Raw genomic sequence first — 15,832 nt, 5'->3', positions numbered from 1 at the left:
GTTCAAATGGGTATCGCATGAGTGGTCATTAAATGAGGACCACCTGTAATATTCTAAGATAAAAAACAAAGAACTGAAAAAAAGCAGATATAATCATTGTTTCAAGCCTAATAAAGTAATATAAAAAATGAAATAGAAATATCCCAAGGAAGGAAGGGAGGAAGGGAGGGAGGGAGGGAGGAAGGGAGGGAGGGAGGGAGGGAGGGAGGGAGGGAGGGAGGGAGGGAGGGAGGGAGGAAGGAAGACTTCTGATGCAGTTGGGCCATTGTTATGCTTGGATTATATAAATATTCCTGGAGAGGGGAATATTTGAAAGGGGTGGAGTTTTAGAGATGAGGGACAAATCTGAACCCATAGAAAATAAGTCAGTGCAAAAGAAACCATTTATAAAATATCATCTCTGTACTTCAATATTCTTTCAATTTCTAAATCATACAGTGGAAAAAACTTCTTGCAATAATAGTTGTAAAAAAATTTATATTCACAACCAATGGAATGCTGATACAATAACTTGCTGAAAACAGTATCTATATGTATCTATATCTATGTCTATATCCTAATAAAACTCTTAGGTCTGTCTGTAACATTCAACTGGGTGAAACGGTGCATCATAGGGCAACAATTTTTCAACCAAGGTACCTCAAATGGGCTAACTTACAGAATGCATTTACAGAATGTATTTAAAACCCCATACCAAAATCTGGCGAAGTTGTGGCAACTTCAGCACCACTGCTTCAGCACCTCCACACTGCCATGGTCAGCTGCAGTCACATGATCATCATTTCCAATGCTCCCTGACAGCTTCCCCATTGACTTGTCCAAGGCCAGCAGGCAGGTAAGTGGCTGCTGCTGGGTGGGGGAGGGATTAAACAGGTGTGTGAGAGGTATGGTGAGGGTTGGAGACCATGCACATGGGTGTGCAAGAGGCATGGTGTGGGTCATGGAAGATGCACAAGGGTGTGGCATGGTTGGAGAGGATGTGCAAGGGTGTGGTGCAGGTTGGGGGGGTGTGGGGATGTGTGAGTGGCTGGCATGGCATAAGTGCAGAGGGACTGAGGGAGAGTACACAGGTGAGAGGAAGGAAGGAAGAGGGAGGGAGGGAAGGAAGTAAGGTTTCCAATGCTCCCTGCTAGCTTCTCACAAGAAAACTCAGTGGGGAAGCCAGCAGGAAGTCGGAAGCCACTCCCACTGCTTTTTTGCCTGCCCATGGTCATTCTGTTTCTCTGTTTAGGTAAGGAAATATCTCTGAATTGATGACCCAATGGGTCACAGGTTGTCTAGTCCTTCTCCATCTCCATCTCCATCTCCATATGGCTGGCTTTAGCTTGGAAAATAATAATAAATATATATATATATATATATATATATATATATATATATATATATATATATATATATATATTCACTCTGATTAAAAGCACTTCTCAATATCCTAGAATCCATAAAATAATTCACTAAATTATTCTGAATATTGCTGATGGGGAGATATATTTTAAAGATGATAAATTTGCTAAAGCCAGCAAAACAAAACAAATAAATCCTCAGCAGGTGGCAGAACCTGGCTGACCTTGACTAGGATTAGAAGCTAAGCAGGATTGGGCCTGGATAGTATTTGGATCAGAGACCTTAAAGGAGAACCAGCGCTGAAAAGTAAACAGGGAAGCTGAAAAATAACCTGGAAGAAGATTATGCCAAGTGACTTTTATACTATTGTGAAGAAAGCTTCTTGGACATGTCCATGAAGGAGTTGAGTTTGTCTTGAAAAATGAATTTGTAGTCACCCTTGATCTGATCTGAATCATCTAATCAAGCCTATTTGATTTGGGTAATGAATTCAATTCAGAAAAAAAGAGGGTTTGGGAACACTCAAGCATGCCTTGAATCACTGAATTGGTTCAAAAGCATCCAATTCAATTTAGCATGTCAAAACGATTCTATAATTAGAATTGTCAATTTGATTTAAAGGGATAATTCAATCAGACTCTCTTTGCACTGAATTTTCAAATTAAATAATTTTACTGACTAGATAGATAGATAGATAGATAGATAGATAGATAGATAGATCACACAATGTGTTTCTTATTTTAATATGAGCTTCTTTTTCAACACTGTTTCCCAACGAAGACTCTTAATTCCTTTCTCACAGCACAACTCATGTACACACAGAGCAAGAGGCAATTTAAGAATCCCAAAGAAAAGAAGTTCAACCAGTTCTAAAGGTTATCTCTTACATGCTGTATTCATTTATTTGGGAATAAATCTCATTGTACTGAGAGGGATGAATTTGTGAATAAACCTCTCCGAAACTGTGCTGTTAATAAATTGTATCCTAGGAACAATGCTGAACTATTACACAGGGATGCTACTCTAACAAATAAATTGAGAATTGCAAAGCATTCTGCAAATGAGAAGTACAGATAAACATTTTCATCACATGCCCCAGAGGAATGGGATTACAGGGAGAAAAATGTTTTATGTTGTAGTATTCCATTTGATCCAGCTCAAGGAAGTCATTCTGTTCTTCTCTGGTTCCAATAGGGAAAACTAGTATAGTTTGTGAATGAGTTTTTAATTCTTGGAATGTTTTTCTGTCATAATAGCAAGAAATTTAGCAACTCTTAAACTCCTTCATTCTGTAGCTTGCTATGGTGTCCCTTATTTTCTGCTCCTATTTCTTGTTACCTTTTTCACACAGGGAAATCTTTGGGAATCAAGATGGTAAAAGATAGCTTTTGGTAGCTAGTTGATTACTAATTTAGATAGCCTCTCTGCTTACATTAGTTGGGAAAATTGTGTCGATCAGCAATGTATACCTCTAATTAGTTGTACTGGAACTGAGAAATGTATTAAAGGGCCAAGTGCATTGAAGCTTTGAGTCAATAAAACTTCACAATTATTGTACTACATATTACTGTCTTCTGTGATTATTGTGACCACTGAGGACAAAGATTCTGGGAAGGGAAGAAATAAGTTCTATATATTTTCTCCCTCATAATATTATACTACAGCTGAAACACAATTAAAGTGCTGCAGCCATGCATTGGAATCTAAGCCTTTTGGGCTTGCTATATTGGTACTGATATTCTGTGGTGTGCTAAAAAACAAACAAACAAACCGCTGTGTTTGTTATCACATTGAAAACGCTTATTTGAACAATAACTTTCTTACCCAAATCTGGTTAATTATAATTGCATAATTATATTACAGCATAGGTGAAGTGTACATTCAGCTACACGCTTGAATTTAGACTTATGATAGGATATGGAACCTGATAGTCTTTGTATGTTTCAGGTCTCAACTTCCATTAGTGACAGTTATCATGGGCAGATGAAAAGACTGTGGGAGCTGTAGGTCGAGTGAAGCTTTTTTTTTTCTCCCAGGCATTTGGAAAGGCTGGTTATGGAGGAATGATGGGTCATATTCCCTTTCCTTTACTAATCTTCCTGAGTTGAACCAGAAGGTTTGTAAAGAGGCTATATCTGGTTTCAGTGCTCACCATACTTTGAAGCCTAAGTGTCTTGAAGTTCCACATCACACTGTTACCACATTCAGTCAAAGAAAACAGCCTATTTTCAGATATTTCTGGTCAATGTGTGTATAGGAGTTGAATGAGCTAGTGTGCACATTCCTGGAAGGAACACAATTCCATTTGACAGATGGTCAAAGAGGGTTTAGCCTGTGAAGCTTTGCCTTGAGTGAGGTGCATATTCCAAAGTGCACCAAAATCGCAATGCATAGCTGGTACAACCAGCTTGATGATAACCTTTTTTTTTTTAAAGAATATAATTTACAACTGGACTGGGGCCATTCTATCTCCATCAATCATCCTCTGGCTTTAATTGCTTTAAGCTCATTTTCCATTTCCTGATGCTTCAAAAGGTGGAAGTGCTTTCATAACAGTTATCGATATAAATAGAAATGGGCCTGGAAGAATGGTATATTTGTGATGGGTCAGTGAGCCTGTCTAATATGTCTTATTGCTAGATATGCTACATTAACTATCTCCATGTTTGCCTTGATCTTTGACAGTACAAGCATTCCAAAAAGGCTGAAACTTTTAATTAGAGACCTGTGCAGCTTTCCCTCTTCCTAGTGTAATCATTAAATTGATTTTTCCAGTCCATCATGTAATTGTTCCAGCGAAGGAATCCTGCTTTCCATTCTTGTTCTGCTTCATCAATATTTTCTGTAAAACATGAAATGGGTGGCATTAATCTAAATTTAAATCTCTTTGTACATTAATTGAAAAATAATCCTGATTACCAATGCCATTTTCCCCTAAACACACCACACACTATTTTGGCCTCCTTTTTGTCACCTGATTTATTGCAAATTCAAAGGGCAAAGTTTTAACTCTGGATTATAAGATAATCAGTTAAAATGAAGAATTATTCTTCTGGGCCAATATGCCACATCATTTGCATTTTCAACTTTCACACACACAACTGACATTTAACAAGTCGCTTACAATTTACTGTTTAATGGCTGGGGTCCAGATACAGAATTCCAGTTAAGGGATGCAATAAATTTTCATAAATTTAATTTCTTGACATAGTCAATCAATAATCCATGTCACCAATTGAGGAAGAGTATTTAAAATATAGCAACATGATTTTGAATATTATACTAGATCAGCAAAATAAGGAAGATTTATATATCCAGCTGTTCAGAATTAGGCAGGATACACTAAGAAACGGCTAGAGCTACAGGATAAATCTGGCTTTTGATTTTACTTTTTAATCTACTTAATTGATAGAGAGATAATGTTAATAATAAGGAAGGGAAAATTATTCAACTATTTCTCAAGATATGTAGCTGTACCCACAAATCTCAATAACATCATCACACAAGTGACATGGTTATTTAATTATATGACATAAGCACATGGTACATCTTTTGCAAAATGGCATTGTATTTCACAGATCATCATTTGCTATAATGCTCTTGACAGAATAAATGGCCTAAACATGAGATGTCACTTTCCAGTGAGATTTTTTAAAAAGAGAAATAAATAGGAAGAAAGAGAATTCTATTGAACCCTCCATGCACATGACTACCACTCTCAAGGTGTCCTTGGACTACTTTTAGTATTCTATCTCAGTCACTGGTTCACGCAATTTTATTAAACTATATTGCTTTGCAAAGCAGCTTTAAAGGGATTTGAAGCTTTGCACACTGCTTGTACAAATGTGATTTTAGCAATAATGGGTTGAATTTAGATCTAATCACACTAAAGGTACACCAGATAAAATCAGTGGAACTTAAGAAACCTTAACTAACATAGATGCCATGCTTTCTGGTGTCCCTAATTATAACTGAGTCCATTCCATCATTTTTCTCTCTTTTGTGCTGCTGCTATTTTGATATTACTGTTGCATCCTTGATATGGGCATAGTTGCTTGCTTTGATTTTTTTTCATACTGTATCATAGTTCTGAAGCCTTAAAGTACCATAACAATAATAATTTCTATATAAAACACAGTCCATTTTTTCAGCCTATCAATTTCTCTTGGTATTCCCTGAACTTGAGATGTTGTGGAATTCTAAATTTCGGACTGTATTCAGATAATGTCATCAGTCTACCGAAAAAGGGTCTAGTAGTGTTTTTACATTTTTGTGTTATAAAAGAGTACCCGTAATAACTAAGTGATCCAATGGTCTGCATACCACTGAATCTAAAAATTCACCTGAGATGTTTATGGTAGAGGATTGAGATCTACTTTTTCTCTATATTTCACAGGCATATCATGCTGTATGTGAATGGATTGAAATCAGTCATTACTGTCAACACTGAATTCAGAAGATCTTTTACAAATGGGAATCTTCTCATGTGTTAGAGGAAACAGCAAACAAAAGTTTGTCAGTGATTAAAGAGGGGGAAAAAAACCTCTCTGTGAATGTGCAGACTTGCATTTTAAATACATGCAAATCAGGATTATAGAATGGAATGGAATGGATTTTGCATGAATTATCTAGATGCTTAACTCAATTCCTTGGGAATAAGCAAACTTTTGTTAAAGAAAAGATTAATATATTGGCGTTGGAGGTGAAGAAGGAGGAGGAGGAGGAGGAGGAACTAAGCCTCTTAGAAGGAAGTTAAGGTTTAAAGATGTCAGTGTGGTATTAAATTCCAAATTTGGGGGATTTTTAGTTTATTGATATATGAATAACTTTGAATAAATCATGCCTGGACAGTTGTAAAGATGGTGATAATGTACTCCTGGAAAGATATTTGTGCATGATTCTAAATATTGTTTCAGTCTTTGCATTAACTTGGTTCCTTTCCTAGGGAAGTAACCATTTCAACAAACAAGCATAATCAGACAATGTGTTATGAAATGATCTAGGGCTAATTAAGAAAAAGGAGTGAAATCTCAAAATTCTTTTTTCCCTAGATTTTAAAATTTCTTTGATTTGTTTTCCTCCTTTTTTCTTTGTTCTTCTCTGCTCCATGCTCTTCTATGCTATGCTTTTTAAATTAGTTTTGTTTAGATTTTCCCTTTTATGCATATAGCATTTCCTATAATAGAGTTATAGGACAGCCACAGTCAGTGTAGTGGTTAAGGTACTGTAGGGAGACTCAGTTTCTCAGTTAGGCACAGAAACTGGCTGGACGAGTTTTGGCCAGTCACCCTCTCTTAGTCCTAGACAGATTATAATTCATAATCTTCAATGAAAAGCCCTTAATCCTGCAGTGGATTGATTCAAGGTGAATAACAACAACAACAGCAACAACAACAACAACAAAACTTACCTATAGGTTTGTTATGTCTTCTCAATTGTAATGCTTTTTTTGTTTGTTTTTTTAATAAGATGAAATAAATAAGTAAATAAATAAATCCATTCAGTTGTGAGTGTTTCCTGGAGACTGCCTGGACAAGTCCCTGCAGTTTTCTTGGAAAGATTTTTGGCAATGGTTTGTCATTGTCTTCTTTCTGAGAGAAAGTAACTGGGCCAAGGTTACTCAGCTGGTTTTGTGCCTAAGGCAGGACAAGAACTAATTGTCTCCTGGTTTCTAGTGTGGTGCCTTAACCACTACACTAAACTGGCTCTCAATGAATGAATGAATGAATGAATGAATGAATGAATGAACGAATATATATATATATATATATATATATATATATATATATATATATATAAAAATAAAAATCTGTTGGTTCTAAGCAGTAGCCCCCTTAACTCTGGAATGCCCTCCTAAAAGATACATCTAGCACTTATTTTATTGTCTATTATATTGTCTACTTATATCGTGAGGGCCAGGACTTTTGTTTCATGGTAAGCTCTAACTGGGCAACCCAACTATTTTCAAATTTTGCATAAAAAATGTTGGCAGATTGCTAGGAAAGCCTTTGGCCCAGGAAAGATCAGAAAAGTCACACACCAGGCATTTCTATAAAAATATTTTTATTTACAGAAAGCAAAACATATTTAAAAGCTTCTGCATTTTTACAGGCTCTCAGTGAGAGCTGCTTAACTCTCTACATGCCTACACAGAAGGGAAACTGAAACTAAAACAAGTCCAGGCAAGTTCTTCCCCCCAGGTGCAAAACTTAACATCCAAAAAGGAGACAATTAAATTCAACCTCTTCACCCGGCCAAAATGATTAGTTACCATAGTAACCTTAATGTGTAGTAGAAAACATTAACACTCCCCTTTTTATACTACAGAATAAGATGCAAACCAATTTGCTTTGTTAACTCTTTGTGTCTTGGTACAGCAAGAGGTTTGGTTAAAATATCAGCAATCATGTCTTTTGATTCACAATATTTCAACATTATTTCTCCCTTGCTTATCATATCTTTGATATATTGATATCTAATATCGATATGTTTTGTCCTATTTTTGCAGGCTTCAGATTTTGCCATAGCAATGCAAGCTTGATTATCCTTATAAACAGTTATAGGCTGGTTCACTTCCATGCCTATGTCTTTTAACAAATGTTTAAACCATATAATCTCATTACAGGTTTGTGTTAGAGAATAAAACTCTGCTTCTGCAGTGGAAAGAGCAACAAGTGTTTGTTTTCTAGAATGCCAGCCTAAGCTAGATCCAGCAAATTGAATTAAAATCCCAGAAGTGGATTTCCTGTCACTGACATCTGCTCCCCAGTCAGAATCAGCAAAAGCCTGCAATTTCTCGGTTCCAGAGGCATTTAGCTTCAGGCAATAATTCTTTGTTTCTTGCAAATACCTCATTAACCTCTTCAATGCTGCTTTTCCAGTAGATGTAGGCTTCCCTACCTGTCTACTTAAAATGGCCACAGAATTTGAGACATCTGGGCGAGAATGATTTGCAATGTACAGTAAACTTCCAATTGCAGATCTATATTTCTCTGCCTTCATTAATTGAGTTTCTCCTATTTCTTTCTGAAAAACTGGTATCATAGGAGTAGAGACTGGTTTACAGTCTTGCATATTAAAATCCTCTAGGAGCTTTTGAATTTTACTACATTGGTTTAACAGAAAGCTACCATCCTTCTTCCTGTGTATTTCCAAACCTAGGTTATTTGTTATAGTTCCAAGGCTTTTTAATGTGAAATGGCTTTTCATGCAGGCTTCAAAATCAAGCCTTTGTTTTTCTGTTGGTGTGAACAGCAGCAAATCATCAACATAAATGCACGGATACATACAGCCTTGTTTGTCTTTCTTCAGATATACACATTATCTGCTTTTCCTTTTTCAAAACCAAAATTCTGCAGTTTTTCATCTAATTTTTGGTTCCAGGATCTAGCAGCTTGTTTTAACCCATAGATTGGCTTCTGTAGTTCACAGACTAGATTCTCCCCTTTTTCATAGCCAGGGGGTTGCTGCATGTATAATTTGTGGTCTAAATCACCATAGAGAAATGCAGTTTGAATGTCATAGTGGTGAACTGACATCCCTTTGAATGCAGCAATTTTTAACAGTAATCTAATTGATTCACCTTTAGTAACTGGTGCAAAAGTCTTGTGAAAGTCTAAATCTTTCCTTTGAGTGAACCCTTTTGCAACTAATCTTGCTTTACATTTTTGGATTTTGCCATCAGCATCCCTTTTCAGTTTGAAAACCCACCTACAACCCAGACAGCGTTCATTGGGAGGTAGATTTACCAGTTTCCATGTTTTATTTTCTTTCAAGGATGCTAATTCCTGTTGCATGGCAGAATGCCAATTTTGTGCAATCTCAGGTGGTAAAGCATTCACTTGTTCTAAAGACTCAGGTTCTGTGAATATGTGAAAAGCCTTTACTGTTTCAGCCTGAAAACGTGATGGAGGAACGCCTTTATTACTCCTCTGAGATCTGCGAAGTAATACAGGGCTTAAATTTTGACTCCTATCACTTTCCTGAGAAGCATCTGGACTTGTTTTAGTTTCAGTTTTCCTTCTGTATAGGCATGTAGAGAGTTAAGCAGCTCTGAGAGCCTGTAAGAATGCAGAAGCTTTTAAGTATGTTTTACTTTCTGTAAATAAAATTATTTTTATAGAAATGCCTGGTGTGTGACTTTTCTGATCTCTCCTGGGCCAAAGGCTTTCCTAGCAATCTGCCAACAGGTTATGGACCCAGTAAACAGCCCAGTAAGCCCAGTAAAACCCAGAGAGAATAGAGAGATCAGCTACACACCTCATGCACAATTTAAAGGCAGGAACATAAGTGGCAGTCGATATTGCCTCTCCCCAGAACTTAAAACATAATCGTGAATCTTTTAACATGCATTCCATCGCATTTTGCAAGGTTCTGCCCTTTCTTTCAGCAACACCATTTTGCTGAGGGGTGTACGGGTTAGAAATAATTTGTTCTATCCCTTTTTCCACTAGGAACCTTCTGAATTTGTGAGAAAGGTATTCTCCTCCTCTATCACATTGGAGTGCAGATACAGGCCTAGGGAATTTTCCATTTGCCCATGTCACAAAACATTTAAATTTCTCAAATGCCTCATCTTTGTGTTTTAAGTTGTAGATAAATGTGTATCTTGAGAAATCATCAATGATGGTCATTGCATACCTTGCTTGTCCAAGACTTGGAGCAAAAGGACCAATAATGTCAGAGTATACAATTTCAAAAGGTCTAGTTGTCACTCTGTCACTGTGCTTACTCACAGGAGCTTTTAGTGTTTTGCATTCTTTGCAAACTACACAGTCTAAGTATTTATCACAGGGTTTTATCTTTAGGTCAGCACACAGCTGTGGCATTTGTGCTATATACTTGAAATTAGCATGACCAAATCTCCTGTGCATCAGGTGTATACATTGGTCATGATATGGAGTGTTGCCAACTGCAGCCTTGCAGCTTGGCTTCCTTGCATTTTGCACAATGTACAAGGAGTCTTTTAACATACCAGTAGCACACAATTTCACATTTTTACGTATCTCACAACCATTTTTCTTAAATGTTATGACATACCCTGTTGCAGCCAATTGTGCCACAGATAAAAGGTTTGATTGTAAATTTGGCACATACAATACACCTTTTACAATTTCTCTCAAGCAGGATCAAGTCACCTTGTCCCATAATTTTGGTCACAGACCCATCAGCCAAAGATACACTTTGTCTTTCAGTTTTAGACAGTGACACAAAAGAGCTTTTACAATGACATAAATGACAATTGGCCCCAGAATCTAACACCTATACATCAGAATTACCCTTCTCAGCAACCTGTGCAATTTGGGTTGTCTGAAGAGCCTTCTTCTGTGTTGCCCTTGTGTTCTTCTTCTCTGTCTTTCTACTCTTAGGTCTCAAGGCACAGTCTTTCTGCAAATGTCCAGCTGAACCACAGGTGAAGCATCGCTGGCTGGCTAGCACTGTGGCCTCAGCTTCCTTTCCCTTCTTTTCTGGTATTGCAGCTTTCCAGAAGAGATGGGGGGATCTTTCCTCTCTCTTCTCCCATTCAGCGAGTAAGTGCTGTGTAACATACAATGGGGTGAGGTCTGCTTCAGGCATAGCCTCCAGGGTACAAATCAGTGTGTCCCATGTTTCATTCAGTGAGGACAGGAGGATATAGGATTTTGTGAGAGGTGTAAATTTCATTCCTCTCTCCTGAAACTCAACAAACAGCTGCTGAATATAATGTAGGTGCTCAGGAAGGCTATCTCCTTCTGCAAGGTAGGCTTTGTACAGCTTTTTTGTCAGGGTAACTTTACTCCCTGCTGTTGCCTTTACATACAAGTCTCTTAAAGCATCCCAAAGTTGTTTTGCAGACTGCATGCCTCGCACGTGGACTAGCAGATTGTCCTCAACTCCCAGGATAATGGTGGCTCTAGTCCTCTCATCCTGTCTTAGCCATTCAGCACTGGGATTTTGGGGGTTTGCTTTCCAATTGGCAGCCAAAGATTCTCTCTGCGAAGATACATCTCCATCTTCAGGGCCCAATTCAAATAGTTGGTCTCTGATAGGCGCTCCAGAGGCATCGCTGAGGGCTGGGAGGTAGCCATGGCTTCTTCCTTCTTTTGCAAGTCACCTCAGCTGGCTTCTTTGTCCTGTAGACCAGCAGTTGCTGGAAAATCTCCAGGTGGCTCCAAAGGAAATCTTCACAGGTCTTTGCTACCTGCCTTTAAATTGTGCATGAGGTGTGTAGCTGATCTCTCTATTCTCTCTGGGTTTTACTGGGCTTACTGGGCTGTTTACTGGGTCCATAACCTGTTGGCAGATTGCTAGGAAAGCCTTTGGCCCAGGAGAGATCAGAAAAGTCACACACCAGGCATTTCTATAAAAATAATTTTATTTACAGAAAGTAAAACATACATAAAAGCTTCTGCATTCTTACAGGCTCTCAGAGCTGCTTAACTCTCTACATGCCTATACAGAAGGAAAACTGAAACTAAAACAAGTCCAGGCAAGTTCTTCCTCCCAGGTGCAAAAATTAACATCCGAAAAGGAGACAATTAAATTCAACCTCTTCACCCAGCCAAAATGATTAGTTACCATAGTAACCTTAATGTGTAGTAGAAAACATTAACAAAAAATTCAAAGGGATAACAAAAAAATGGTATAAATATTAGAACTGTCTTCTCATTTTCAAGGAGGCACTAGATTGTTATAGGAAACTGAAAGCTGATAGAGCTGCTAGTTTACACCATACAGATACAGTGACTTGCATTTCTGCATCCAGTAGAAGGAGAAATGGGTGAATTAATAGAAGATAGATACTGTGATGGGGTGAATTGCTCTGATGGACTTTAGATGATGCAGTGGCCTCGATGTCTTTGTTTTCCCCCTGTGGGTCAAAACCAGGCTCAGGGTCATATAGAAAGTAAAAATATGTGTGCCTGATTAAAACATCTAGTTCCAGACAATCTACCTTCTAGCTGTAAACATATAAAATGTCAAAAGCATTATGAAATAGAGGAGGTGCTGCTAAGCAGTCCTAGAGTTGATTTTGTACTGCATAGACTGATGATACTGTATGTATCAAGAAGTATGAATTTGCAGTTGGAGACCAAGCAGGAGGAAACAAGCCATGAGAGAGCAATCTACTAACTGTAGTGGCTGGTGGAAAGGACTACAGTTTTCAGAGAGCAGACCAGATGTTAGTCAGGACAGCTTGACCACTGCTGGAATCCAAGAAGCCTGGAAAAGAGTTATCTTCTTCCATCTTCCCATTCTCTTTTCTGGGGTAGAAATGAGCCCAGAAGAGAAAGCACATAAAGAAGCTGTGTGAACAGGGGAGGAAATGAAACAGATGAAAGCTCTGTTTGAAATGTCTGATATGACAGTTTGTTAAGCTAAGGACACAATATATTAAATATAAACTGTGTGCACGATATATTAAATAAAAAAATGGTGTGCACATTTCTGCAAAGTTCCTATCCCTTTTTCCCACCCTCCAAACTATAATGGAAGTAGTTGGTGGGATTTGAAATGGATCTAGACACATGTTAGGTTCTTCATGCCTCAAGAAGAAAAGTAAGTTTGTGGAGTGAAAGAAAGAATTTGGACCCAGAACTCCACAATCTATTCAAGAAATTATCTCAGCATTAGAAGCAGACCTAGATACCAGACTGCACACACATGCTTATACTCAAGCTGTAGCATTGACCCAGAAACCCTTGGGGGTGAAGAAGGGGATGAAGGTGGAGGGAATCCTTCAGTTAAGCCTAAGCAAAAGGAAAAGGAACCCTCTGAGAGTTGGGTAATAATGTACCAGCTAATGTTACATCAGCAGGAAGAAGACAGATGCTGGAGAGGAGCTGAGAGACGTGATCGATTGGAGCATGAGAGATTAGAAAGGGAGACTCAATTAGAGGAATTTAAAGAGATGTTAGTGGCACTTAAAGGCATGCCAGAATCTGCTTTAGGTATCGGAGCAAGATGTTCTTCCCACTTCATGACAGGGAGGCCCTAAGGATATTAAAATCCCAAAATTAGTAGAAGGGAAGGATATAAAATCCTTTTTTATATGCTTGCAAGGGTGGCAATTGCATGTGCACGGCCAAAATGAGAACAGTTGGAGACCTAGCACGATCAAGCAGGACCCTCTTCCTATTCTCCTCCTTTGGGTACAAGAGAGTCCAGAAGTGAAAACTCAGAAAGAAACTGCATGACTGAGCAAGGAAAGGAGTGAAACAGAAAAGACACCGTAAAAAACTTCATTTGAAATTGTCTGTATAGAACAGTATAAACACAGTTTGTTAATCTAAGGCCATTATTAAACATCACTGTAAATAGAGAAGACCTGTGTGCATATCTGGTAAGTTCTTGTCCCTTTTTCCCACCATCTAACCAATGCTCAGTTTCCAATTCTGGTGAACAACCAAGGTCAGAGGATACCAAGCACCCAATATTTCATCTCCTGTCCCATTGTGGACAATCATCTCACTAGCTTACTATAGAAGCCTACCTATTGATACTATGGAAGCCTAGCTGTTGATATCTCAGAACTTTTGTTTATTAAGCAACACATTTATTCAAATATATCTGTCATGTTCGCCGTTTCAATGTGTTTGATACATCGTAACGTTTCGCATGTCATTAGCTGGATGCGTGTTTCATCTTTGCAGGGAGGACGGTTCCTGTTGGGAGGGATTTATCTCTTGGCTGTGCTGTTGGAATGTATTTGGGTTATCTCCTGTGTTCAAGGTTACTTTCCCAGGCTAGAAGATCTGACAGTTGCCAGCACCTGGGACGGGTGGCTCTGCTGGTAGGGAGGCGGGGTTATGTGTGCAACGAAAGGTTTAAGTTTGTATTTGGCGCGCTTTCTGTCATTCTCAGCTTTCTCTGTATTTGTCTTAAGTTCTCTAATAAATCAGATTTCATTTAGCAACCTCTTGTGAGTCTGAGTATTGGGGCTGGGCAACCATTACATAAAGCTGAGAATCTTAAACCTCAAAATTCCGCTGGCCCCTTTCCAGGAGAGGGCAAGTTTGTCCGACCCTGTGAGGGAGAGTGCTAGCGATGACTGAACCTGACATCATGCTACTGGAAAGTGAGGAGTCGAGTGAAGGGGAGCCGGACTCGACCGTGATGCGCCCCGACAGACCTCCCCAACTGGGGGAGCTCTCCGCGATCCTAGAAGAGGCGAGTTCTGGGTCGGAGGGTGAAGCAGGAGGCATGAAAACCGCGCCGGAAACCACCGTAACCACCCCGGGCGAACTGGTCACCTGGGATGAAACTCGGGGGGACATCTCGGTGGTGGGAGGCCCATCCTGGAGGCAGAGGTACCCGTTGTCCCCTACGGTGATCCAGGTGCAGCCGAAAGAGGGTTCTCCTACTCCAGACCGTATCCGAGTGTTAGAGTCAAAAATGGACTCATTGGAAACGATCCTGAAACAGATGAGTCTGGACCTGAGTTTGTTGAAGGAAACCCGGGAGGGGTCAAGCCAGTGGCATTCGACCCCTTCATCCCATGGGCAGTCCCCGGAGCAGAGAAGGGCAGCACGTCTGCAGGAAGGGGACCAGGCTGTCCGAATGGAAGTAGCGTCGCCGCCTGTAAGGCCGCCACCCGCTCCCGAGCGGCAGCCGGCCAGGGAAGTAGAACCCACCGAACCCTCAGTGGGAGGGCGCAGCCCGTCGGCGGGCGGGTTGAGGGACTTCCCCGTCAAATTCGATGGGGATCCGGCAAAACTCTCATTTTTCCTAACCAATGCCAAGGCGTACATGGAGGAGTGGGGGTCACTTTTTCGGTCAGAAAAAGCGAAGATCATCACCATTGCTACCAAGCTGAAGGGGAGGGCGGCAGACTGGTATGTACAGATGTGCCAGTCGGAAGCGCCCAAACTGGAGAAATTCAACGAGTTCCTCTGGGCTCTAAGGCAGCACTTTGAGGATCCCTTGGCAAAGGAGAGAGCGAAGCGTGCCCTGAAGGACCCTAAGCAAGGGTCGAGATCGGTGGCTGATTACGCGCTGGAGTTCAAGGCGCTGGCAGGAAAGGTGGACGACTGGTCTCAAGCCACCATCATCGAACTGTTCAAAGATGGCCTGAATACAGAAGTGCTGCACTGGTCCTTAGGACGGGACGACCCGTACACTTTGTACGAGTGGATCCAGCTTGCTGGGAGAGCTGAACACGCACACGAGGTATTTGCCCAGTGGAGAACAGCGAAGTCAGGGCGAGAGGTGAAACCTGAGAGAGAGAGGCGGTATGCGAAGGGGCAGTGTCTGTGATGTGGCAAAGAGGGACATTGAGTGGCGGCGTGCCCGAAGGCAAAGGGTGAGGAATGACCCGGGAAGTCGACGGCGAAGTCCCCTTCCCTGCTGAGGAAAATGAAAGCAGCGGTGGCAGAAAGTGAGGGAGACAGCGTGCCGTTCTACGAAGACGAGGGGGAACCGGAATTATTGCAGCTGGCGGGAAACGGCAGCCACCTGCTTTAAAGGGCGCCGCAGGGCAGGTGGTGGAAGAAGGGCGCGAGCCTACATC

General features: G+C 40.2%; 1 protein-coding gene across 1 annotated transcript in view; it reads right to left on the bottom strand.

Annotated features, from left to right (window-relative positions):
- Nucleotides 1-3,556: 3,556 nt before the first annotated feature.
- The window catches only part of BCHE (butyrylcholinesterase), a 49,376-nt gene continuing 37,100 nt past the window's right edge, over nt 3,557-15,832 (bottom strand). The window contains exon 3 of the mRNA XM_063307873.1: nt 3,557-4,186. Coding sequence (XP_063163943.1) covers nt 4,062-4,186 — 125 coding nt within the window. The 3' untranslated portion in view covers nt 3,557-4,061. The remainder of the gene's footprint in view (nt 4,187-15,832) is intronic.

The sequence above is a fragment of the Candoia aspera genome, chromosome 6 (assembly GCF_035149785.1).
Source record: "Candoia aspera isolate rCanAsp1 chromosome 6, rCanAsp1.hap2, whole genome shotgun sequence".
Classification (NCBI taxonomy): domain Eukaryota; kingdom Metazoa; phylum Chordata; class Lepidosauria; order Squamata; family Boidae; genus Candoia; species Candoia aspera.
The sequence above is the reverse complement of the archived record's forward strand: the minus strand, read 5'-3'. Positions and strand labels throughout refer to the sequence as shown.